Here is a 27,763-nt window from a genome sequence, read left to right as displayed (position 1 = left end):
TAGATTAGCTATGGGGTTAAGGTCAGGCCAGTTTGCTGGCCAATTAAGAACAGGATGCCATGGTCCTTAAACCAGGTACTGGTAGCTTTCGCACTGTGTGCAGGTGCCTAGTCCTGTTGGAAAATGATTTTTTTTTGTGATGGGGTGACAATTAAAAACTTGCCTGGGGCATCAACAGATTTTCCGGCCCTGATGCTCTCTTTAAACAACGTATATTTGTTAATCAAAACAGCAGGTGGAGGTTATTAAACCTGTTGATGCCTGGACCGTTTTTTTTCTATTGAAAATGTATTTGTCTTGGATGGCAGGTATTATACTTCCACAAAGTGAAAATGAAAGAGAAACTTGTATATATACAGACTCTGATGAAAGCTGCCTTATACTGTACCACACGACTACTCTGGGTAGTTTCCCATTCTTCCTACTTTATATTTAATGTGAATACGTGTTTTAATATCAGATTTTTTGTTAAACCTGCTGAATTCATACTGTAAGACAAAACTCACGACAGAGATCACAAATGGGAGGATCACAGTCAAAACAAAATGCAGCATCACAAACTTACCCAGGTAGGTTTATTGCAGGCTAGCGGAACATATTTTACAGATTTTGTAGTAAATTGCATTGTTTATTGTGTTTAATATGCACATTAACTGTGTGTTTGCTGAACATGTATTTGTTATATTGCACAAATCAATAATGTTTTAAAAGATATTAACATGGTATTTTAATTAACAAAAATGTGTGTGTGTGTGTGTGTGTGTGTGTGTGTGTGTGTGTGTGTGTGTGTGTGTGTGTGTGTGTGTGCGTGCACCTGGTAATTATCACGTTGTGGGGACCAATTGTCCCCACAAAGATAGGAATACCAGTGTTTTTGTGACCTTGTGGGGACATTTTGATGTCCCCATGAGGAAACAAGCTTATAAATCAAACAAGATGATGTTTATTGAAAATCTAAGGTACAAGAAAGGTTTTTGTGATGGTTGGGGTTAGGGAATGGGGCAGGTAAGGGGAATAGAATTTACAGTTTGTATGGTATAAAATGCATTACGTCTATGGAATGTCCCCACAAAACATGGAAACCAGAATGTGTGTGTGTGTGTGTGTGTGTGTGTGTGTGTGTGTGCGCGTGTATTTCGCCTTATGAAAAATAAGTATACCTTAAGAAATTTTTTTAATGTATACTTAAATTACATTTGCATTGTCTACACCAGTGGTTCCCAATCTTGGTTCTCGAGGACCCCCTCCCAAAAAGTTTTAGTCACCTTATTTAAAATACCTGATTCAACTCATCAGCCTCCTTCCAAAATGGTAAACATGTCTCCCTAACAAGCTGATGAGTTAAATCAGTTGTGTTAAATAAAGAGACATCTTAAACTTTTTGGGAGGGGGTCCTTGAGGACCAGGATTGGAAAGCACGGGTCTACAATCACTGAAACTAAAGGTAAAACATGGACAAACCCAATAGTAATGAACCTGTTTTCTTTTAAAAGGGGCTTTTGTATTGGGTTATGGCATGCACATTACAGCGGGTTCAAACATGCTTTTACCAGATTATAAAGAAAGATAGACTTGATAATACATTCTCAGATGAGAGCTGATTTCAAACCACACCCACACGTTCAATAACACAGAAACATAAACAGCACTTTTATAACTTAAATTTTCATATATAATTTTGTTTGTGTTATACAAAGTTTAGTGTGGTATTTTTTGGTATTTTGATTTAAAAAAAAAACTAGGATGATTACAAATGGGAGATTCAATGTTATTTAAGTCTGCCAAATGAAGTTAGCTGAATGTATATTACAAATTATCGAAATATTTTTAATCATAACCCGTACAATTTTATAAAATATAATATTGGAATATAAAACATTCAGTGATATTTGTTTAAAAAATTAATAATAAATAATTAAGAAAAAAATAAAATTTAACATTTTGATAACAACTGACCTGTAGTAATGCAGGACAATGGGAAACTATTTAAACATTCACATAAAAAAAGTGAGGTGAGTTTGTTGTAATTTTTGTTTTTTCATTATCACTTACAGTACATAATAAGACATTGTGCAAAAAAAAAAAAAACAGGTTGACAATACGTCAGTTTGGCTACTGGGACACATTAACCTTTAAAAAAGAGTGAAAAGAAACTTTCGATTTTAATTATGTATCATAAAAAACGTGAACGTTTTTTTGCCAAGAACCTATCTCTGCAAAACAGGTTTATGGGTGGCCTAATTTGGAAAAGTGTATTGTGTTCTGCAGAGACATGTCTCACCCTTGCTTCACTGTATTATACCTTTAAAGCAACACCAAAGAGTTTTTTACTTTAAAATAATGTTTCCAAAAAAGTTTCAGTCGTTCATCCACTGGAAACAGGGTGAATGGCACTTTCACATTCGCTTTGCAGCCCTCTATCGGCCAAAACCGCACTAAAGACGTTTCTAACCGTCGGGTCACAGTCCTGTAGTTCCAGTGAAAACTACAAAAACTTGCTTAACGCCAGACCTACAATCCAATCAGAGCAAGCTATGCTGCAGTATTTACGACAGTGGTAATGGACAATTCCACTCCCAACCTGTAGGGGGAGCAAAGAGCAAAAAGTCTTTAGTGATGATTTATTGAAAGTCTCTGCACTCATTAATGATAGGGTGTTTTCACATCTAGTTCGTTTGAGCCCTCCAAACGCTCTCAGCGCAGTTCAGTGTGTATATATGAACAAACCAAGTGATCCCAGACCCTCTTAAAAGGACCCAAAAGATGGCTTTTGGGTTCTTTTGTGGTTCAATTTCTTTTTTACATGTGAAAGCAAAGAAGTCCCGGTCCGCTTCGCGTGTGGTTTTTGACATGTATCAAAATCAACTGCTGAACAGAACGCTGGGGTCTGAGTTCTTATGAAGTTGTGATGTGAACCAAAAAAAGAACTTGGTCTTCTTTTGAGTCCACTAAATTGTGAACCAGGGGCGTTGCTAGACATAAAGCTCTACTGGGGCACAGGCCCCACATTTTTTCCTGACTTTTTATGAAAGCCTGCTGTGTGCAAGAGGTGTGCAACTATGTCTTTTGCTTAATCCACTATTCTACAGTGCAACAGTTACTGCAAAAGATACATACAAGTGTAATCTTCATCATACCTAACATTATTAACATGTTTGAAAGCATAAATGGCATAACATGTTTGGAAATAATGACAGCAGAGAAATATTTTCTACATTATACAATGATAGCAATGATTAATATTTTTACAAGAATATTTTAAGAAACCAGTCATTTTATGACTGCTATACTAAATAATCTCAGTCATAGTTACTGCTAACTGTTATGTAAGTTAGTGTCCTAGAGTTAAATATTAGTAAACTAAATATTAATTTAATATCTGAAAAAAGCAGAACAATATAACACATACATGTGTTGATTTTCTCAGCAACAATGCAATTCTATAGACTTAATAAGATATTTTCCTGAGATTTTTCCTCTAATGTTTGAGACCTGACAGGGTGAGGATGTACTGTAGTTTGTCTTACTGTACCTCCCTTAAACTCATCATCTCTCCTTTCTGCTTCCCTTTCCCTGCTTTGCACAAAACATTTCTGATGTACATCTACAGAAGCCAATAATGATCGAGTCAAAATAAGATTAGCATTATTATTTAGAAACTTACTTTAGTCTCGTCATGTTTTCATAAGCTAACTCACTCGCGTGGCATCACCTTTTGAATGCGGTTGTGCGCGCCGCGGATGAACTCAAAGACGCGCGCGGTCATTGATACGTGCGTGCACGCATCAATGCGACTGCTTCTTCGCTTTAACAAACGTAAATTGGGTAACTACATTGCATATAGATCCGTTTTTGCCGCGATTGTCTTTGTAAAGGATTGCACTAGTTAACTGCTAAAATTTAAACTTGAGATTTACACTGGGGCACAAAAGATTAATACTGGGGCACGTGCCCCAGTAAAAGGGGTCTAGCGACGCCCCTGTTGTGAACACTGAAAGGACTGAGGTCACATTTTTCTAGTTCATTTTCTGGTTCCAGTGAACTGTGTTTGGTTCTTAAAAAATGAATGTGAAAACACTATTTGTAACACCCCTGGGCAGCATTTCCTTCACATAAGAAGCCATACTGTACATAAATGGGAAAACAGATATCTTAAAAAAACACCAAATTTTTTTTATATAAACCTGGTATACAGGGCCGTGCACAGACCTTTTCAGGGGCATGTGCTGAAACTGAAAAAGGGCACCCCCTCCAAATAAATATCACTTAATAATCATCTTAATAGCTTTATATTTATTAGCTATTAATGATTGAAAAAAATCACTATTAATGAATGAAAAATGACATTTTATGATAGCTTGGCATTATACAGTGCAAACGATATCTGCCCTTTTAAGTTGGCTTTAACAATTTACATCCTGGGTGTTTGTCTGTATTAGGCCTATTTGTAGTCATGTGTTTGTGAAGTGCTCTTGTGAACTCGCTCTTATTTAATTGTAGAATATATTAATTTTAATTTTTTCCTCTGCTTACATAAAGTTACATTAAAATATGTTTGAAGAAAAAAAAGGTATTCTGTTTGTTTTATAAGCTAATTTTTATTATTTGGTTAACATGTTTATGTATGTGATTGAGAAGAGGGGGAAATAGGAGATTAAAGATCAAAATAGGAGATTATACTATACTATAGCCATACCATTAGCATATTCAACATGTATCTGCCTACCTGGCAAAAACTGTGCTGAGGACCAGGAACCTTGGTCTTTTGAAGGTGCAAATAACTGCATTACTAAAAAATATACTAAATACTAAGTAGACTTAACTCTATGCAGTTGATTTCAGAATAAAAAGTTATGAACCAAATAATCATACAACTCCCTTGACTAATTCAATGCATAAGATACATGCATATACAATAAATTATATCCAGATTGCATACTGTAATGAGTGACAGGGCAATATAATGTAGCCTACATACTTGTATCCTTTACACGTTTTTCGTCTCTATCCAGTTTTCCCAACTGGGCATCTGATGTCTAAGACCTTTCTAATCTGATATGTTTTTGATGTTAATGTAGGCTAGTCATTTACCCGCGCGGGCGCGTCTTCTCGCGTGAGATGTGTTGACTTTAGTTTTAACGATTGAGACGCGTCATGCAAAAAAGCGGTAAAAACCCGACCGTGCATTCCGTATTGTTGTCACGGGTGCCCTTCACATGGGTGAACACTTGTTTAAAAACTGCTCGCGCTTTGTCAAAAACTCAATTTGGTCGCAGTTTGGAGCTCTTAGTGCCCCCTGATTGCCCACTCGACCAATCCCGTCTATGGATAATTCGGCTCTGCTCAAATTTATAAAACATGCGCCGTTATATACATACTAGTGTTTCTTTCGTAATGAGACAGCATTGTACTCAAACAACAAGATACTTATTTACCGTTGCAAGACGTTCAGCTGCCTCTGACTGCTGTGGAACTTCAGCTCGCTGCACTCAGGGGGCGGAGTTAAGATGTTTGACAGACAGTTTGAGCGGATCCAAAAATATTTAGTTTTTTAATAATTTTATTTGATAAATATATTTGTAAAACACACAGACAGAGGTAAATGTTTAACAATATCATTAATTTATATATATAAAATAATAATAATAAAATACCTCCAAAAAAGGGCACTTCGGAGTGTAAGGACAAAAAGGGCATGTGTTCTGCACAGGTTGAGCCCTATCTGTGCACGTGCCTGCTGGTATACCACTGTATCATACTTTGTATCTAAAACTTAATTTGCCCTAAAACACTTTCCAGATTGCTGCATATATACGCAAAGGCTGGCAAGAAATTTACAACACTTTGCAAAGTGCAGCTATTTTAACAATTGACGATTGGCTCTTTTACTGGAAGGCTAGGTTTATTTGCCATTCTATTTTTTTCTGACACTGTAAAAAGTGAAAAGTTGGTATCAACTTAAAATATTATGAATTACAATTGAATTTAAATTAAATTCAGTTTTTTTTCAGCTTACATTTTTCACTTAAAAGTATTTTTCACTTAAACATACACTTTAAAAAAGTGAAAAGTTGGATCAACTTAAAAAAAGTACAATTTGTAACACCTAAAAATCTTAAGTTGTTTCAACCTACAGTATATGTAAGCTGAAAAAACTGAATTTAATTTTGCTCATCGATTTGAAAAGCGCTGTGTCCCTGATTGGCCAGCTAATCTGTACGTTGTGATCTGTATGGCCTGAATACCTCTGACGTCAGCCGGAAATGTGACGCTCCTTACCTTGACTGAAAGATTCACAATGTAAATGCTAACAGGAGTTACTTTAGAGTCCGAAGCGGGAGCCGTGAGGAATTATGATAATGGCCGTCTTTCAAAAAATGTCAATATTTTCAGATTTATCAGGTGTTCTAATAATTTTGTCCACCAATTTAAATAGTTACGTTAATTACTGAAAAATTACTATTATTGTAGAAAATTAAATGAGATCTTTTAGGTCATTGGAAGCTCCTCCCACCAAGGACAGCTGGAGCCTTTATGAACTCAATTAGTGGACTCTTTAATTGTGTTGGGTAGTGCAGCAGTTCAGACTCTCCTTTGATTCCTGATGCATATGTGGTGCTTTAGCTGTGTGTTATGTAAGTTATGTTATCTTTACCTGATTGTTTGGAATATATTGTACTGTTATTATATAATATGGATTTATCTAATTCTTTATTATTATTTGTCTTTAAGTTAAACAACCACAGCATATCACAGCCACAGCACAGCAAAGCCATAACCACAGCTGTGTCACATGAAATCTGTACTGGCATTTGGTGAAATAAAATGTTGAAATGGAAATTGCTTCAGCTTCATGGTGTTTTAACTGACACCCCATTTGGGATGCTCTACCTCCAAACTAGCAGAAACTAAGAGTCTTTTACAATTATTATGTTATCATTTCAATAAAAATGGTTCACACTTCAACACCTAATGTTTAAATCCATGCCCTTGGTCATAAATTACATGAGTTGTGTGATTGCACAAAAGTCAAAATACATCAAAGTAATTTAATTGTTTTTTTTTCTCCCCTAGAATTGAAGAAACCATGGAGAGAATTCAATTGGGGGTAAGTTCATTAGACTTACTGTGCAGTAGTATCAAAGCTTTTCTAAGCTATGTGGAGCAAACATTTTGTCCTATAAGATAATCTTTACAGATGAACACAACTTTTATGAATGTGTTTACTAGAAATGATAAGCTAACATAAGGCAACAAGCTAATTACAACACTACGGCCACTCAACTTCATCACCAATAAGCTTCTGACAACTTGATTACGAAAAATAAAAACATTTGAAGAGTTTCGGTGAAAAACGAGATAACTCCATTTTTAAAATGTTTTATCAAAACATGTTTATTATTATGTTATCATGTTATTATTTTGTTTAATGGTGCTACTTGGCTGTATTTTTTAAGTTATGCAGGTTTAAATAAAAACAAACCAACTGCAGTTGAATTGATATTAATTGGAATGCACAACCAAAAAACAAGATTTCTGAAAAATAAAAAAAGTTATCTCTGTTTACAACGAAACTCTTCATTTAAAACCATGTTTCCTGATAAGGATAAACTGTTGTTTTTAAAATATTCATCCATGATTATGTTTAAAGTCCCCGACAAAGTTTGCACACTGAAAAAAATTATTCATTAAATTTACTAAATTTTTTTAAGGTAAGTGGTTGCATTCAATTTATTTAAGCTACATTTAAACAAAAGTTTTTTGTTTTGTTTTTCTAAATGTTTTTGTTTAAATAAATTGATTGCGACCACTTACCTTAAAAAAATTTAGTAAATTAAATAAATAACTTTTTCAGTGTAGTCCCAGGTAGCAACTTACAGAGCCCCTAAGGTGACATTGGAGTAAAAAATCTAAAGCTTAGTTCATTTGCTCACGTGAAACTTTCATGTGCTCATGCAAAACCTTCATGTTTAAAATTTTTAAAAGTGTAGTATCGCGTGCTCGCGTGAAACTATCGTGCGCGCGCGATAGTTTCATGTGAGCACGCGAAACTAAACTTTAAAAAAAAAATTCTGCACATGAAGGTTTCGCGTGAGCACATGAAAGTTTCGCGTGAGCACATGAAAGTTTCGCGTGAGCACATGAAACTAAACTTTATTTAATTTTTGCTCCATGTCCCCTTAGGGGCTTCGTAGCAACTTGTTAGCAACCACCTTTTTAAAGATACGTCAAAGCTTTAAAAGTCACAAGTGTTGGTATTAATGGTGTGTTTTATGTCATAGAATTTGGGGCTTAAGATTTTATTTGAGGCATTTAACCAAAATAAAATAAATAACCCATTGACTTTGGGAGGTTGGAACCAGAAGTGGTAAAATGCTAACTTGTTTCTCAGTTTTGCCTAAAAATATACGTCATCCCTTCTGCAATCTATTACATGAGAATTACATGCATTCTTACGCATTTACTTTATTTACTTGCCACAGGGAGAAAGATGAGTTGCAAAAACGCTTGGAAAACTTTTCTATGAATCATCCAGAAGTATCAAACGTCAGGATTCTGGTAGCGGGACAAATTGGAGCAGGAAAGTCCAGCTTTATTAACTCAATCAATAGCGCCTTTCAAGGAGAGATTAATTGTGAGGCGCTTGCTGATGCCACTGCTGGTACAAGTTGCAGTTTCACACAACGAGTAGGTATTATTTGGTATTACCCCATGATTTAATTGCAAATGAGAACTGGTTCTCAATTGACTTGCCTGGTTAAATAAAGGTTTAAATAAATAAATACATTTACTCACCCTCAAGCAATCCGAGATACACATTTCCATCATCTTTCATACGAACACATTTTTAATTATTTTAGTAAATGTCCTTGCTCTTACCCCCCCTCCCCCCCTGTACACGATACATCCATTCATGCCCCTACAAAGAAAAGATTTAAGTTTCTTTATTGAAGTTTTAGCATTGTAAGCATTTTTTCACTATTTATGCTTTCTTGGTTTTCAGTTCCAAACATTTCAGATCAGTCATAAAAGTGGAAAGTTGCCTTTTGTCTTCGGTGACATAATGGGTTTAGAAGCTGAATCACTAAATGGATTACAAGTGGATGATGTCATCAAGACCATATCTGGCCACGTAAAGGAGAGCTATAAAGTAATAAAACACTACATTAATTAATTTGACAATCAAACATTTTAACAAAAGATTTAATGTTTGCAACATATACTCCTGTTGGACCATATCAGGCATTTTTACATTAACATAGTGTCTATTTGAGTGCACACTACAGACAGAGTGTATAAAGTGACATTGAAGCAGTGTTGAAGAAACAGAATCACTAAAGAAAAGATGAACAAGAAAAATAAAGAGACGAGACCATCAGAAACAGAAATACAACTGATAATAAAGTCACCATTATGGTGATCAGTGTTTCTTTTATTTGGGTTCTTAATTTTTTTGTTTTAAAGGTTGTTTTCTGGCTGTTTATGAATGTGTTAAGCCACATTTTCTTTGGCAATGAATTTTTTTTTGCTAGGTCAATACCCCGTTTGTAATTTTTAAAAAATTGATTTTTATAACCGTGCATACGTTGTACACGTAGGTCGCTTATGCTCGTACAAAAGCATGTAGTAGACCAGGTGAGCTACTGCAAGTTTTGCATTGTGCATTTGTCAAATGGCTGTGTTTGCGTATGAGTCAAATTAATTACGTTTTGCAAGGCTCTGCGTTCGACTGTGTGTGTGTACACTCACATGTGTGTAAAACAACAAACTATACTCCAGGCTTAAGACTGCGTAATTGTAAGGCAGTTGTATTTCTGTTTGCTGCTCTTTTTCTGTTCTTGTTGGTTGGCAACAGTGTTGCCTGTTTGTAAGTGTAAAAAAGCCTGGTAAGGTCTAACAGTGATGTTAACAAAGTCCATATTTTATCTTATTTTACTATCCTAGTTTACAGGGAATGCACTCACTTCCGAGGATGAAGGTTACAAGAAAAAGCCTTCAGGCTCCGACCAGGTCTTCTGTCTGGTTTACGTCATAGCTGCAGATACAGTCCAACTGGCAGAAAACAATCTGTTCAAGAAGTTAAAGGTTATTCGCGAGAGAATCAGTGATCAAGGTAAAACTGCAATCGTAAAAGGATATCAGACAAATATCAAAATTACCCTATGATTTACTCACCCTCAAGTAATCTGAGATACATATGTCCATCATCTTTTAGACAAAAACACATTTGGAGTTATTTTAGTAAATGTCCTTGCTCTTCCAAGCTTATAATGGAAGAAAACAGGGATTATGGAACAACTTCTGACTTTAAACCCCAAAAAATGCATTCACCATCCTACACAGAGGTAATCCTGCTCCAATGGGTTAATAAAGGTCGTCTGCATGTAATCAATGAGATTGTGTAAGAAAAATATTTATATTTCAAATTTTATGAACTTTAATAACTAGCTTCTGGTAACGGCACCATCTAAGTCTCATGCAAGAGTTTAAGCATTGTGAACGTTGGTTGCCATAGGTACATTGCGCAGTGACTTGCGGGTCCAAGATGCGTTGTTACTGGAAGCTAGTTATTATAAGTAATAAAGTTTAAAATAAGAATATTTTTCTCACAATATTGCATTGATTACTCACAAAAGACCCATTGGAGCCATGTGGATTACTTATGTAAAGGATGGATGCACTTTTGTGGGCTTCAAAGTCAGAAGTTCCCTGATCCCATTTTTGTACCATATAAAGCTTGGAAGAGCAAGAACATTAACTAAAATAACTCTAAATGTGCTCGTCTGAAAGATGATGGACATATGTATCTCAGATTGCTTAAAGGGTGAGTAAATCATGGGGTAATTTTGAAATTTGTCAGGAGTATCGCTTTAACTATTTATTTTTATTTAGTTAGTTCAAAGGGAAGAGTGTGTACATTAACCAACATTGAATGAATAGATGTAAATATCTGCAGTTAAATTAAAGAGTAACAATTTTTTTGGAGTAAAGAATAAGAACCTTGAGATAATCTAATACATTTCATGTAACAAAATTACACTTTTTTGAATACATTTTTAAAAGTAAAAACTTTACCTGGAATAGTAATATCTAAAAAATTGAACAATAGCTGTGTTTCATTTAATTTAATTTCAAAGGTTGAATCCTCACGAGGACTAATCCTTAACCAGAATTAAACGAGACGTCCTTCATAGGACAAACGGGCAGGAAAGGAAACAGGAAATATCACGTTGCTATGCCAACACGTTCACTACAGCGTCGTTGCGCTGCAAATGAATAACTAAACACATTTTTTTTTATAAATTTGGAAAGGAATTTCACACAAAAATGTGTTTGCTTGATAATGCTTGAGGAGTTGAGGCGAATACAACTTTTTTTTAAAACAAAAGCAAGCTTGAAACTACTTACTGTACATTTAAACACCACATCTTGGTTAGTATGTACATCTGCCTCTGCCGCCATTTTTTTTCTTCAAATAACGGTTCTTGACGTCAACGCAAATAATTGTGGGCTATCTGCAGCAGCAGAGGATACACCTCCTCCAAATTGCTGTGAAAGAAGAATGCATTTGAAGTTCGCCTTCAGAGACTCCTACTTACAGTACATTTCTGAAATGAGACAGCCTTAATGACGTATGCAACCTTAGAATGCGACCTATAGAGGACGCAACCTGTGAAACGAGACACAGCTAATGTTTTACTTTTTGTCAATTTTAATTTCTAATTGATATTTAAAAGTAATGGTTTGAACCAAAGCATAAACTTATTTGAGAAAAAATAATAAATGTCACTGTAGATTTAAATATATTATGTTATTTAATGGCGACAGTTTGTTTAAATTTAAATGAACATTAAATATTAACTAGATAGGTACATTTTCAGTAGAAAATGTGAAGTGGTGCTTAGCGTGGCAAAATTTTGGGGACAATTTTATATTAATTAAAAATGGAAAGAGTGAGAGTATAGTATTATATGCATGTGTGTGTGTGTGTGTCTTTTAACTATTGGCAGCATTCCATAAGGGGCATCTCTTATGTGTGGGTGTGTGCTCCTGTGAGTCGGTTGAGAGTTGGCAGCCCCTCAATGAAAGTCAAATAAGTATTTATCTTTACGGAATAAAACTAAAATAACAGCTTCATGCAAAGCATTCTGGGAACCAAAATCTGACGGAAAAAAAACGGTGGATGAGGATTTCTGGTTCTCAGAATGCTTTGCATAAAGCTGTTATTTTATAGTTGTAAAGACAAAGACTTGTTAATAAGCTGTCATGATTATGAAATTTTTCTGACATTTAATTGTCTAATAAATGTTGACGTTATGACTATTAATTGCCTGTTTTATTGCTTTGACATTTAATTCTCATACGTTTTTTGTTTGTTCATTAAATTTTTTTGTACACATTGTTGTGATTATTTAAATTAAATATTTTACCTGGCTGTATTAATACAAATAACACATATTTAAAAGTAATTATTTATTGAAAATATCTTTCAAAACCAAAAAATTCTTAAGAAAAATAAACACAATAAAGTGTTTGAAAAAAAACTAAAATTAATTTGTACTGGACCACGTGTCTGTAGTGGCTGCAAAAAATATATTTCTTACAGATCCTTGAGAATATCATCCTTCACCTTCCCTAAATTTGGAATTTCTGTTTTTAGAAGTGTATGTTTTACCTGGCAGTTCATACTTTTTTATCAAAGTTTTGCAGCATTTCTTTAAATTCTGTTTTTGAATATAGCTCTGCAATGTATAGCTTTACACTGTCATTTAAGAAGCGGCATCTGATACTGTCTTGTTTATACAGGCATTGTAGCTCCCCCTTGTGCTTTTTAGAGAGATGTGCAATCATTGCAGTGATCTGAAATCATTGCGATGATGTCAAATAATCGTAATGAGAAGATTATTTAATCATTGTGACAACCCTACTTGTTAATTTTTGAACAAACAGTTGCCAGTTAATAACATACATTTAATTATACTGTAAGTTACAGTAAAACAGCTTCTTAACTTTACAATATATTACAATATTGGCCATAACTAATTTGAGTAATTTTATTAAGTTAGTCCAAAGCGTCATGCTTTAGAATACGCCTTGCAATGTGCGGCGTAATTCAACAGAATTTACAGTATAACTATTTGTAACAACAGATTACCTCTACAGTATTAAATGTAACAATGTGGTAAGTTTGGGGGTCAATACCTGCTATAAATGACTTACTGTACACGGCAAAAGTCTACGGGTAATATCGAGAAATGTATTTATTTTATTTTGAATTTTTTTATGTTCACCACTTATCTGATGAAAGTGTATTGTATACAGTCAATGTCTATCTGAGCCGTGTCAGCTAATAAAATATAACATAATACCCCATGTGTCGTGATTTCGGTTTCTGTGACCGCTGTATTTTGGTTTCTCTGTTCATGTTTTTGTGTTGACAGTTTCACACGTGCGCGGCTCTGTCACGGGTGTCATCAGTGTCATTTCCTTCACCTGCGTCCCTCACCTGATATTCATTTGATGCCCAATCGGTTTAGTATTTAATCCCTGTGTGTTTGTTTGCTCCTTGCAAGTTCGTTTTGGTATATTCCTGCCCGCTAGCTTGTCTAGTTCTTGTCCTGTCCTGTCGTGCCTTAGTATCTGTCTCCTGTTTTTTTGATTTTGGATTACTCTCTGTGCTCTCTGCTGACTTTACCCCTTCAGATTCCCCGCCTGCTGTCAGTCTCTCCTGGGTGGCGTGTCTCCCATCTAGCCGCTGTGAACACTCTGTCTGTGGATTCTCCGAGCGCCTGTCTCCATCTTGTGCTGTCCAGCCGCAGTGCGCTCCGGCGCGTAATTCTGCATAAGACTCGGACAGCCCCTGTGCGCTGTCCAGCACGGACTCTGCTGAAGACACTGACCGCCTCTCTCTCTCTCTCTGCCCGTTGCAGGATTCCTCTCTACCACCTGTCTCGTGTATCAGCAGCTGGGCTGACTAAGCTTTCCCTGCGTGAAGTGATCAGCCACATATACTCTCTCCCACCGTTCGTTGTCTGGCCGGAGCCCGAACGTGTGTGGTTCTTTGCCCCAGTGCCTGTGTGTGCTCCCCGCTCTCAGCCGTCTGCCTTGGAGTGGCTTTTGCCCAGACGTGCTATTGTCATTTTGCACCCATTATTATTTAAATAAACTTTTCTGTTACCTGCACTGGGATCTTCTGTATTCATTGCCTGACAGAACGAACTTGCCAACATGGATCCCGCAGATGCAGATTCCGTTCGTTCAGCGATCGCTCAGCAAGGGGCTTGGCTGGGTAGACACACCGAGCAGCTCACTACAACAGCCCGGGAGATGGAGGATTTGTCCGCTCGCTTTAATGAGCTTTCGTCTCGTCTGGACAGGACTCACCATTCCCGAGATTCGGAGCCCCATGCCGCCAACCCTCCTCCGTACGACGGTGACCCCTCCTCCTGTCGGGCGTTCCTGTCCCAGTGTTCTCTGGTGTTTGCGCTCCAGCCTCGTCGCTATGCGACTGAGCGCACTCGTATCGCCTATGTTATCACCCTGTTGGTTGGGAGAGCACGCCAATGGGGCACCGCTGTTTGGGACGCCCAGGACCCTTGCTGCCATTCTTTTGAGGAGTTCCGTGAGGAGATGGTGAAGCTCTTTGACCGTTCAGCTCGCGGAGATGCCGCCGCTGCCCGGCTGGCCCGCCTTACGCAGGGAGCCAGCTCCGTCACTGATTTTTCCATCCAGTTTAAGACCTTGGCTACAGCCTGCAGCTGGAACGAGGCGGCACTCCGGGCACAATTTCTTGAGGGTCTCTGCGACAACATTCAGGACGAGATCGCTACCCACGATTTGCCCCATACCCTTGACGGCATCATTGAGTTAGCATTGAGGGTGGAGGCTCGGATGCGGTTTTGCGATCATCGCCGCACACTGCACCATCGTGTACATCAGAGTGAAGTCTCTCAGTCCAGTCAGAGCAGTGTTCCTTTAACTTCGGAGACTGAGCCCATGCAGTTGGGTAGAATGCGACTTTCGCAGAGAGAGAGAGAGAGCGTCGCCTCCAGAACTTCCTATGTCTGTACTGTGGCAAACCGGGACAATTCGCTAGATCCTGTCCGGTAAAAGGGGACCGCCCATCGGTGAACCGGGGAGCCCTGGTGGGCGCTACTTCAAGGAAATCCTCCCCGACTTCATGCACTCAGCTTCCTGTCACCCTGTCCTTTGCTGGCCTCGATCATTCCACCACTGTGTTGCTCGACTCGGGCGCTGAGGGCAATTTTATCAGTGAGGATTTGGCTCGTCAGTGCGGCATTCCTGCTGTTCCTTTAAAGGTTCCCCTTGATGTCTGGTCCATTAGAGGTCAGCAGATGGCACAGATCACGCACTGCACTCCTTCTGTAAGTCTTTTTATTTCTGGCAATCATCGTGAGGAGATTGTGTTGTACATCCTTCATGCCTCGCTTGCACCCATTGTTTTAGGGCATGCATGGTTGGCACAACACAATCCCCACGTTGACTGGCAACTCAATGTCATTTTAGCTTGGTCTCAGTCGTGTCATGTGTCTTGTCTGGGTTCTGCTGCTTCGGGTTCTGTTTCTTCTCTCCCTCAGGTTTCGGCGGTTGATTTGACCGGGGTCCCGGCGGAATATGCCGATATCGGTCAGGTGTTCAGTAAAGCCCGGGCCACCTCCCTTCCTCCCCACCGGTCATACGATTGTTCTATTGAACTTCTCCCAGACACTTCTCCGCCTAAAGGTAGACTTTATTCTTTGTCTGGTCCGGAGAGAGAGGCTATGGACCGTTATATTAATGATGCCCTTCGCGCTGGTCTCATCAGTCCCTCCACCTCTCCCGCAGGGGCGGGGTTTTTCTTTGTTAAAAAGAAAGATGGCTCCCTACGTCCCTGTATTGATTATAGGGGTTTGAATGACATTACTGTTAAGAATAGGTACCCTCTTCCTTTAATGTCTTCTGCCTTTGAGCTTTTGCAGGGAGCGCGGTTCTTCACTAAGCTAGATTTGCGCAACGCCTATCATTTATTGCGCATAAGAGAGGGCGATGAGTGGAAGACAGCATTTAATACCCCTACTGGACACTTTGAGTACTGCGTTCTCCCTTTCGGGCTTTGTAACGCTCCCTCTGTCTTCCAGACTTTGGTTAATGATGTGCTGAGAGACATGATTAACAAGTTTGTCTTTGTGTACATTGATGATATTCTCATCTTTTCTCCCTCCATGCAGGAACACACTCAGCATGTCCGCCGAGTCTTACGCCGATTGCTTGAGAACAAGTTATATGTGAAGGCGGAGAAGTGCGAGTTTCATAAGAGGTCGGTTTCGTTTCTGGGTTTCGTGATAGCCGAGGGTGAGATACGTCCCGATCCAGATAAGGTCAGAACGGTGGCTAAGTGGGCTGTCCCCGACTCTCGTAAGGCATTACTGCGTTTCTTAGGGTTCGCCAATTTTTACCGGCGATTCATTAGAAACTTTGGTCGGATTGCTCAACCCCTTACGGCTCTCACCTCCACCAAGGAGAGGTTTGTCTGGGGTAAGGAGGCTCAGGAAGCCTTTGATAATTTAAAGTACCGGTTTATCACTGCTCCTGTTCTTTCTATTCCAGATCCTACCTCCCAGTTCATTGTTGAGGTGGATGCTTCAGATGTCGGGGTTGGTGCCGTTCTGTCTCAGCGATCACGTAGGGATGGCAAGGTGCATCCTTGTGCTTTCTTCTCACACCGGCTTAACCCAGCAGAACGAAACTACGACATAGGGAATCGGGAGCTGCTGGCCGTCAGATTGGCTTTGGGTGAGTGGTGTCACTGGTTGGAGGGGACCTCGGAACCCTTCCTGGTCTGGACGGATCACAAGAATTTAGAATATATCCGTTCAGCCAGGAGGTTAACATCACGTCAGGCTCGTTGGGCGCTCTTCTTTGACAGATTTAACTTCATCCTCTCGTACCGGCCTGGCTCTAAAAACACAAAACCTGATGCCCTCTCTCGGTTGTTCGAGGTTTCCAGTTCTGACAGAGACGAAACCATCCTCCCGGAGGGGAGGGTGGTGGGGGCTCTGCGCTGGGGCATCGAACAGCGAGTGAGGGAGGCCGGACGGGAGGAAGAAGTGCCAGAGGGGTGCCCAGCGGGTCGACTTTGGGTTCCGGAATCGCTCCGTTCCGAGGTCATCCGGTGGGGTCACGAGTCCAAGTTAGTCTGTCATCCTGGAGTTCGGAGATCGCTGGCTGCCGTCCGTCAGCGATTTTGGTGGCCCTCTATGGGCTCCGATGTCAGACAGTTTGTGTTAGCCTGTCAGGTTTGTGCCCGCAATAAGGCTTCTCATCAAGCCCCAGTTGGTCTGCTTAAGCCCTTGTCTGTCCCTTCCCGTCCTTGGTCTCACATAGCCATTGATTTTGTTACCAATTTACCTAGTTCTAGAGGTAACACTGTAATTTTGACCATTGTTGATCGCTTCTCTAAAGCAGCGCATTTTGTCCCCCTGCCCAAACTCCCCTCTGCCAAGGAAACGGCTCTGATTATGATAGAACACGTCTTTCGCTTACATGGTCTGCCTTCTGACGTGGTTTCTGATAGGGGTCCTCAGTTTATTTCCCGTTTTTGGCAAGAGTTCTGTAGACAGATCGGCTCCACAGCCAGCTTGTCTTCAGGTTATCACCCACAGACCAACGGCAATGCGAACGGGCTAACCAGGATCTTGGTCGTGTGCTCCGCTGTCTGACATCTCAATATCCGAGCTCCTGGTGCCAACAGTTACCCTGGGTAGAATATGCACATAACTCTCTTCCTGTTTCATCCCATAAGATGTCTCCGTTTGAGGCTTCCATGGGGTTTCAGCCCCCTCTCTTCCCAGATCAGGAACTCGATGCGGTGGTCCCGTCTGCGCTAGCCTTTGTTCGACGTTGCAGACGCACCTGGAGGAGGGCTAGAGATACATTACTTAGGACCTCCAGACGGACCAAAGCCGCGGCTGATCGTCACCGTAGACCCGCGCCCCGTTTTATCTGTGGGCAGAAGGTATGGCTTTCTTCCAAGGATCTGTCTCTCCGAGGGCCATCTCGTAAGCTGGCGCCTCGATTCCTTGGGCCATACAGTATTGAAAAGGTTATTAACCCGGTGACGGTTAAGCTCAGATTGCCTCCTGCTCTCGGTCGGGTTCATCCAGTTTTTCATGTGTCTAAACTGAAGTCTGTTTTTTTTTCTCCCCTTAACCCTGTCCCTTCTGCCCCCACCCCTCCCACCCCGCAGCTTCTGGACGGTGCCCCAGTTTTTACTGTTAAATCCCTGTTAGATGTGCGTCTGCGGGGCAGGGGTTTTCAGTATTTAGTGGATTGGGAGGGCTATGGTCCGGAGGAGAGGTGCTGGGTACCGGCCCGGGACATCTTGGACCCTGACCTGATTGTGGACTTCCGTCGGAGACGGGGTGAGTCCTCCCATGGCCCGCCTGGGGGCGGTCGTGGGGGGGGTCCTGTCGTGATTTCGGTTTCTGTGACCGCTGTATTTTGGTTTCTCTATTCATGTTTTTGTGTTGACAGTTTCACACGTGCGCGGCTCTGTCACGGGTGTCATCAGTGTCATTTCCTTCACCTGCGTCCCTCACCTGATATTCATTTGATGCCCAATCGGTTTAGTATTTAATCCCTGTGTGTTTGTTTGCTCCTTGCAAGTTCGTTTTGGTATATTCCTGCCCGCTAGCTTGTCTAGTTCTTGTCCTGTCCTGTCGTGCCTTAGTATCTGTCTCCTGTTTTTTTGATTTTGGATTACTCTCTGTGCTCTCTGCTGACTTTACCCCTTCAGATTCCCCGCCTGCTGTCAGTCTCTCCTGAGTGGCATGTCTCCCATCTAGCCGCTGTGAACACTCTGTCTGTGGATTCTCCGAGCGCCTGTCTCCATCTTGTGCTGTCCAGCCGCAGTGCGCTCCGGCGCGTAATTCTGCATAAGACTCGGACAGCCCCTGTGCGCTGTCCAGCACGGACTCTGCTGAAGACACTGACCGCCTCTCTCTCTCTCTCTGCCCGTTGCAGGATTTCTCTCTACCACCTGTCTCGTGTATCAGCAGCTGGGCTGACTAAGCTTTCCCTGCGTGAAGTGATCAGCCACATATACTCTCTCCCACCGTTCGTTGTCTGGCCGGAGCCCGAACGTGTGTGGTTCTTTGCCCCAGTGCCTGTGTGTGCTCCCCGCTCTCAGCCGTCTGCCTTGGAGTGGCTTTTGCCCAGACGTGCTATTGTCATTTTGCACCCATTATTATTTAAATAAACTTTTCTGTTACCTGCACTGGGATCTTCTGTATTCATTGCCTGACACCATGTTCCCCTCTGGTTCTGTGTAGTTCCCGACAGGGCCGGCCCTGGCCAATTTGCTGCCCTAGGCAAGATTTCGCCTGGTGCCCTTTAAATCACAGAATCACAATTGTGTTCCAATCATTTTGTTCATAAACTTACACAGAAACAAACTGCACAGCTTTGTCTTGTTTTTCTTAATTTTGAAAATATTTTGGAAACACACACAAACACACGCACACGAACACATACACACAATACCCTGTTACTCAGGCATATGATCTTGACATTGTTAAAATGTTGTCTTTTTTTACATGTTTTAACACTGTACATTTAACTTAAAATATTTAATTGTGTACAAGAAAACAACTCTTATTAATGAATTATTAGTAGCATGTTAGTGATTTTTGAAGATTGTGCTCATTGTTAAATAGCTTTGTGGCTATACTGCACTGAAGCGGCAGTTTAAAATATAAACCCAGAATTCAGCGAACGTCAAGAACAAGAAAAAAACAATAAGGCCAAGACGCGGGATTTAAATTACGTTACACGGACCATGTATACATTTTTAATGTTTCTGGACAGAAATAACAACTTTGTCTGGTATTAATAAGCTGCATATTGGAGTGCTGGCTGCTCCCCGCGGTGCTGAAGACGCGTGATGACACATATACACAGATATCTACGTGCAATCTATCGGAAAGTGGAGGAGTCATTAGTTGGGTTAGTAAAATAACGAAATTACAGCTTTTAAATAGAAGAAAAAAGTTTTTTTTGTAAAGAGATAAATTTTTTTAAGTTTAAAAGTGCAGAACTCTTCTCAAGGGGAAGAAAGCTATTCTTTTCCCCTTACGCGCAACCTATCGGAAAGCCCAGATGAGTTAGTGGGGTTAGTAAAATAATGAAATTATAGATTTAAGTACAAAATAGTATTTATATAAAGAGAAATATTGAAATAAAAAGTGCAGAACTCTTCTTAAGTGGAAGTAATAACGTAAAATAACGAATAATAATTATATTATAACGAATAATAGTTTCCAATAGGTTGCACGTAAATATCTGTGCTGCCACCAGTACTCCGTCCGAGCGCGTCTTCAGCACCGCGGCCAGCACTTATTAATACCAAACAAAGTGAACAAGTTGGTATTTCTGTGCAGAAACATTGAAATTTAAACATGGTCTTTGTAACATTATGTAAATTCCGCGTCTCTGTCTGATTGTTGTTTCCGTTTTCTTGTTGTTGACGTTCGCTGAATTCTGGGTTTATATTTTAAACTGCTGCTTCAGTGCATAGCCACAGAGCTATTTAACAAGCACGATCTTCCGAGATACTATGCTACTAATAATTCATTAATAACTGCTGTTTTCTTGTGCAAAATATTTATATTATAAAATATATAAATATTTATAGTTAAATGTTTATAATACATATATTAAAAAATAATAATTTGGGCGCACGGACGCCCCAAGGGGTCGGCGGCGCCCTTAGCATTTGCCTATTCCGCCTATGCCCAGGGCCGGCCCTGGTTCCCGAATAAAAGTAATATTTGCGGGCCGAACATTAAAGTGGTGCTTTGTTACCCCCTTTTACACTCTAAAAAATTGCTTAATAGCACTAAAAGCTCGTAATCGTTGGGGAACCATTTTTAGTGCTATATGGCACCTATAAAGCACCTATGAAGAGCCATCCAGGGGTGATATAGCACCACTATAGCACCAGATATGGCAGAGGTAAGGCTTGTAGACATTAATATAATACACTTTTACCAGGAAAGTAGCAAATATAAATAAATTCAAAATAAAAAAATAAAAAAAATAAAAATCAATTTCCCCATATTACCCAAAGATTGATGCCTAGCACAGTAAATCATACATATCATGTATCCTAATATTACAATAGGTGTCCTGTAGTAAAGGACTTTTTCTTACTCCTTTTACTTTATTACCCCAAACTTAACATATTGCTCTCAGAGTACCCTACATGTAAAATACCTAATTGTCCATGTGCACCACCATGCAGTGGAATGAGGCTAAGTGTGTTTAACAGGGAATGGGGGATAGCTCAACGTAACACAGTCTCAACGACAACCATAAAGTTTATAATCCTCCGCAATTTAGTCCCCAATCGCAAGATGCTTCTAAAATTTTTATTCTCTTTCTCTCCAACAAAGGAATTTTTTGTTATCTTTGTTGTAGGCCATTTACATTGTCTCTTTGTAATCATTGTAGGGATTCCTCAAGTGATTGTCATGACTAAAGTGGATGAAGCATGTCCATGGGTGAAGAATGATCTAAAGAAGATCTACTATAGCAAGAAGATCGAAGAAAAGGTAAATCACACCTAATGTTTATGTGTATTTTACCTGTTAGTGCTGATGTTTACAATATCATAATTATAGGTTATCATCCACCTTTTGATTTCAGGTGCAGTACTGTAGCATCCAAGTGGGTGTGCCAATAACCAGCATCTTTCCAGTGAAGAACTACCATAATGAGATCAACACGAACGATGAGGTCGATGTTCTGATTTTAAAGGCCCTCGATCAGATTGTGCGTTCTGCTGAAAAAAGAATTCAGAAAGGCCCTCACTCACTTAAATAAAATTCATAAATACTGCATAGTAAATGGATGTAAATGATATTACATACAGCATTAGAGTGTGTCAATACTGCTCCTCTGAAGATGTCATAACAGGGAATAATGCTTTTACAAGCCTTTGACTGTTTTTACTATATTAAATAATGATTATAATGATAAAATGTAGAAAAATTCTGATATACCGGTTCTACCGTTTCCAATATCCGACTATCTGAGTTTTAGTTATGGTTATGCCATGTACATTCATAACTGCACAAGATATTCATTTGATAAAGTGTTTTAAAAAAAAGCTTAAAAGACTTTTGTGAACTTTTTTAAAGATTGAGAATATTGTTATGAAGCTGGTAAGCTTTTTGAAGTGTTTTGTGTTTTTTCTTCAAATTTCAATGCAATAATGGTTTATTAGCATCAGACACACCCTTTATGGAAAACACTAGGCTAAGCTAAATGCTAACACATTCACGATGCGCTGTACAAAGATTAAGTGGACGCATTGAAAAAATAGGTTGAGGTAAGTACATAGTAAAATATAAAAAAACAGTGGTGTTTTACTTTAAACAATAAATAACACTGGTCAGGACCATCCCTCCAGGTGATGCCCAGCTAACAATTTTTGGTACATGTTCATAACAAATGCAGTGTATTAACAAGTTAACACAACCAGGGAAACAACTAGTAAGCAAAAAGTCAAGGGTCAAGAGTCCAACTAAAACAAACACTAATCACAATAATGGTGACTTAAAATGAAACGAAACATCAACATCTAAACCTAATAAGTGAATTGTGTTTTCTACAGGAATATTTTTACTGAACATTCAGAAATAATGTTTTTTAAAATAATACAATTCAATTTTTCTCTATCATTTACATAACAATCAAACATATCAATATAACAAACAGTTGTTGTTTTAAACATTGTGTGAACATAAAAACATGACATTGTCATAACGTTAAAAATGGTAAAATGTAACATTCCTCTAACGTTCAGACAACACAAAAACGTTCTTAGAACGGTAAGAAAACTGGACACTTTTTACGTTGGCAGAATGTTTTTGGGAACGTTGGGAACTTTCAGGGAATGTTTTAAGAACCTTTTTCTGTTAGCTGGGTGTACCCGGACAGAATTGGAGTATCATGATAGTCTTTCCCTGGTGAAAAAATAGTATGCTAAATATATTTAATTTTGATATACTTAAGTATACTTGCAGTCACACTAATGACCAGTATACTTAAAGTGTGCTATTGATTAGTTTATTTAAAGAGTGCTATTTTGGAACAACTAATTTTGTACTTAATATATTTTAGTTGTATATTAATTGTAACAAAGTACAACTTTAAGTGTATTTAGTGTACTTTTGTGTGCTAAAGTGGAACAACTTTAAGTGTATTTAGTACAATTTAAGTACATGACTGTTTTTGTGCTAAATTCATGCTTGATAAGTGGATTTAGAGTGTGTTTTATTTATGTTAGGAGTATATTGCAAATGTATTATGAGTGTCTTGCAAACATACAATCAGTATACCTTAAATAGACTGTTTGCGTACATTCTATATATTTTTGGCCAATCCAAAACTCTAAAAACTGCACTGGTGAAAAATGAATATGCCAAGTATACTTTTACATACCTGCAGCTAGATTAGTAATGAGTATACTTCAAGTGCGTTAATAATTAGTTAACTTAAAGAGTGCTATTTTGTGAATAGATTACTTTAGCTGGTAACATAACCAAAATATTTTTTTCCAAATAAATAAAAGCTGATTAAAACAGTCAAAAACAATTCATTTTAAATATATTTAAAATATAGTTTTATTCACACCATTCAAAGTGTACAGTATTTGCCTAAAAATTGAACAATTACTCATTGAAGAATGTCAAGATGAGTGAGTTTACAACGGCTTTCTCTCCCAAATCAACTTTAGTCTGGCAGGTTTTGGTTCAGCCTAAGGAAATCTGAAAAAGAGAGACAATAAGCTCAATTAAAAAGTGTTTAATATTAAAACATTACATTAATTTAAGACTTACTGTATTAAATCTATAGTTTACTGGCAGAGATTGTATAGCAGATATATTTTTACCTAAACTAGAGCTTGACTTAAATGTCATCATATATATTAAGGGGCGGTTTCCCGGAGCGGGATTAGACTAGTCCTAGACTAAAATAAATGTAAGAGCTGTCCAAACTGAAAACAGCTTGCTCTGACATATCTTAAAATACATCAGTGCCCTTTGTTTTACATCGTAATGCACATAAGTAATGTTTTTAGTAAGGCATGTTTGTTAAAACTATCCTAATTAAACTAAGGTCTAGTCCTGGATAAATCTAATCACTGTCTGGGAAACCACCCCTAAGAGTTTTCATTATAATGACTTGCCTATATGGGCTGCAAAATCCTCCTTACATAAAATACTTCAGCTCCTAAAAAGATTTTATTGTATTAAATTTAAATGTAAAACTTGTCAGAAAGAAAATGCAACAAGCAGACAATTGGGTGTTTCCTGGAAAGGGATTAGCTTAAAACAGGACTAGGCCTTAGTTTAATTAAGAAATATAACTAGTTTCAAAAAACATGCCTTAATAAAAACATTACCTGTGTGCATTTTGAGGCAAAACAAAGGACACTGGTGTATTTTAAGATATGTCAGTGCAAGTTGTTTTCAGTTTGGACAGCTCTTACATTTATTTTAGTCTAGGAGTAGTCTAATCCCTGTCCGGGAAACCGCCTCAATATGTATAACGTTATCTAAACTGAAGCTTGATTTACTACTACGAATGAATTATTATATCTTAAGAGTTTAAAATGACTTACCATTAGCTGCAAAGTCCTCCCTACAAGTGTCTTTGAAAAACTTTAGCTTCTGAGGAAGAATGCAGCATCATTAATACTAAATAAAGTTAGGTAAAAGCCTTACAACCTCTAAACAGTCAATAAATGGTTAACTTTCACGCTACATTTAAAAAACAGATTTTCTGACACTACCTTTTTTCATTAACATATACATACACACCAATACATATATTTAACAAAACAATCGGGTGTACTAATTCGATATAACAGCCTGACAGTGCTATCTTTCAAACCTTAAACATTAGCGCTAAGCTAAGCTAAGCTACACAGCAGCTTATCACTAATAGCGAGTAAGACACCGCGTTATTGACAACATTTCGCATTCGAAATATGATAGTCTACTGATAAACTTCAGAATGGTCAAACGATAATCAAATATAATTAATTTTAAGATATTTTAACGTACCTTGGGACTGAATCCGTCCGTCTTGAACGACTGGTAAAAATCAAAATACGTGCGTCGTGACGTCATCACACACGTCAGATGCATTATTCAAATCTCAGAATTCACTTTTCTCTGAAATGCATTTACGAAAACTGTTTAAGTTAATTAATGTGTACAGCTAAAAGCGGTATGCAATTGACTCAAAAACTACAAAAAAACAAACACTCATATTCCCCTTACGAAAATGAATGTTTTTTTGTGGTAAAAGTTTAGTATTTTTTTTTTTTTTTTTTTGGTGTATTGATTATTATTAGCAAAACCATGGTTATTTTGTGGTAAAACACAGTTAATTGATTTATCCAATGCTTGACTATAGTGAAGTTAAAGTGTACCTTATTATGTTAATAGTATATTACAAATGTATACATCTACAATATAAAATGTAACTGAACATACTGCTCTCTCGTAATTTTAAGCCCACGTTATTTCTCCATAAAATAATATACATTTGTACACCCCATATACATATCAAAATGTACTTAAAATATACTGTTTCTAAAGAATACTAAATAATGTATTTTAGAAATATACTGTCAGTGCATTATTATAATGATAACTTTAAGCATACCGATAAAGTATACCTAAAATACATTTTAAAATAAGTTTAAATTTAGTATACTTTAAAAATTGCACAAAACTTTAACTTTAAGTATATTTTTCTAAAGTATACTTTTAGAAAATATACTAAAGTATAATTATTTTGAAGTATGTTAAAAGTTTAATTGTAAAAAATACGTGCAAATATGTTGTAAGCATACTTTAAATATGTTTAAAGAAAGTACATTCTTTTGTAAGTATATTTGTAATGTACTATTGCAAAGTTAAATATACTTAAAATACAATAAAGTATATTTGTTTTTCACCAGGGTTAAGCCATGTTTCCGTCAAACACACAAGGTTGCTTTGTCTAAATTCACACTCATGTTCTGCTCTTATCGCCAGTTCATCAAGTTTATTGCTTACCGATAGTCAGAGTGATGACAGGCAGTGGGAATCTATTTCCACATCTCCAAAGTCGATGCCTCAAACCTCCCCTTGAGCCTAGCTTCTTCTTTGCTTTCTTCCTTCTCTTTGACCATTCGGAAAGCCGTCGTATTTCCATACAGTCACCAGGGAGAGTTGGTGGAACAACAGCGATTCTTTTAGGGAGAGCAGGTGCTCGCGAGTGTAATCTTGACGGTCTGATAAACAATCCACATTCCAAATGCCGCTAAGCAAAGTAGTATCCATAGCAGCAACACAATTTTCATGACAAATAAATCCATAACGAAATACAGTTTTAAAATGCTATTTTAGAAAATAAAATGAGTCTAAAAAACACAGACAAACAAAACAAACGGTGAGCACAGGGTGGACAGCAGGCCACGCCCCCGGAAGTTATTTAGGTAATTTTGTAACAGAATATTTAAAATATAAGTTGATTTTCTTTAATTGTTAGATTAATAGTGGTTAATAAAGTCAAATAAAATGTCAAAGAGTCAGCTGTAATATCATTGCATTTACAGTTCAGTGTTAGTGGAAGTCTAGTTAAGCAACAACTGAAGCTTAGCCTGACAGTAGTCTTGCCCTGGATTAGGCTAGTTTCCAAGCATAAGTTTCCATAGTAACCGGGGTTGAACTAGTTCAAGTTGGTTTTATGAAACGAAATCCACAGGCAATAAGCCAGACTTAACAAAATAAGCCTGGCTTATTTTGCAATCTAGTTTTATGAAATAGCCATCTGGAGTGAACAATGTAGCTCTAATCAACCTCTGCATCAGTCTGCTGTCTGCTCATCTTCTGTTCTTACAAGCACGGCATTTCTTCAATCCCATAAAGCCTCACAAGGTCAAAATTTTGATAACAGTACCAACACAACAACTGTAAAACAATTACTGTAAAACAGAAACTTAATTTTGTTGTCTTCAGGAGTTGTGTGCTGTGATATCAGGAGCTCTTCACTTCTTCTTTCTCTCCTTTGTGTGAATATTCATTGAAGCTGTACTGCTCTTCATCTGTGTGAAGAACCTATCACTATAGGTGTCATTTACACTGGGGATGCTGGGGACATGTCCCCACCACTTTTTGAAATGGCTGATTTTGTCCCCACCACTTTTTGAAAGCATTTGGTTAAAATATTATTAAGGATTATAAAAAATATATTATAAAATATAAGAACGAAGAAAGGTTTATTTGCAAATGAGGCTATGATGATAAATGAGGGCCAATGTCTTGTGTGGGGAATGCGTGGCTTGTATTGTGTATGCTAACCACGTATTTCCAATGTCTTGTCACTTTTTACCCGATCCCTTACTTGTTATGATTTTCACCTGTTCACCCTATTTGTTCTCCTATTTAAAGTCCTTGTGTTTGGTGTTCTTAAATGGTTCGTTTTGTCTTGTCACTGTGAGTACCTTGATCTGATGTTTAGTAAGTCATAGTCTAGTCCTTGTTGTTAGTCATTTTAGTTTTTTGTTCATTTTAGTGTTTTGTGGTTTTGCCCTATCGTGGGTTTTGGTTTTTCTCTGTTGTATTATAAATAAAGCTTTTTGTTACGTCAAAAGTCTGCGCTTGGGTTCGCTTCTTCCACTAATCCCTAACAGATACAATGT

The 27,763-nt window shown here is 38.1% G+C and overlaps 1 protein-coding gene and 1 long non-coding RNA gene across 2 annotated transcripts; one reads left to right on the top strand and one right to left on the bottom strand.

The window, feature by feature from the left end:
- The first annotated feature begins 356 nt into the window (after window positions 1–356).
- Window positions 357–22,152, top strand: LOC135719244 (interferon-induced protein 44-like). The gene is made up of 7 exons (XM_065241870.2): window positions 357–569; window positions 7,075–7,108; window positions 8,484–8,688; window positions 9,005–9,151; window positions 9,946–10,114; window positions 21,511–21,611; window positions 21,706–22,152. Exons 1-7 carry the CDS (start codon window positions 521–523, stop codon window positions 21,880–21,882), a joined length of 882 nt encoding a protein of 293 aa, XP_065097942.1. The 5' UTR covers window positions 357–520; the 3' UTR covers window positions 21,883–22,152.
- A 1,546-nt stretch (window positions 22,153–23,698) lies between these two features.
- On the bottom strand, window positions 23,699–25,868 carry LOC135719268 (uncharacterized). The gene is made up of 3 exons (XR_010521052.1): window positions 25,134–25,868; window positions 24,689–24,737; window positions 23,699–23,831 (listed from the first exon to the last, which is right to left on the bottom strand). It is a non-coding gene; the product is annotated as an uncharacterized lncRNA (long non-coding RNA).
- Window positions 25,869–27,763: the final 1,895 nt, after the last annotated feature.

The sequence above is a fragment of the Paramisgurnus dabryanus genome, chromosome 14 (genome assembly GCF_030506205.2).
Source record: "Paramisgurnus dabryanus chromosome 14, PD_genome_1.1, whole genome shotgun sequence".
In the NCBI taxonomy this organism is placed as follows: Eukaryota; Metazoa; Chordata; class Actinopteri; order Cypriniformes; family Cobitidae; genus Paramisgurnus; species Paramisgurnus dabryanus.
Note: the sequence above shows the minus strand (reverse complement) of the source record. Positions and strands in the feature narration are given on the sequence as shown.

Coding starts and splice junctions, on each gene's coding strand:
- LOC135719244 (XM_065241870.2), top strand. CDS start 521: ATGGGAGGATCACAGTCAAAACAAAATGCAGCATCACAAACTTACCCA. Junction 570..7,074: donor AGCATCACAAACTTACCCAG/GTAGGTTTATTG, acceptor TTTCTCCCCTAG/AATTGAAGAAACCATGGAGA. Junction 10,115..21,510: donor CGAGAGAATCAGTGATCAAG/GTAAAACTGCAA, acceptor TAATCATTGTAG/GGATTCCTCAAGTGATTGTC.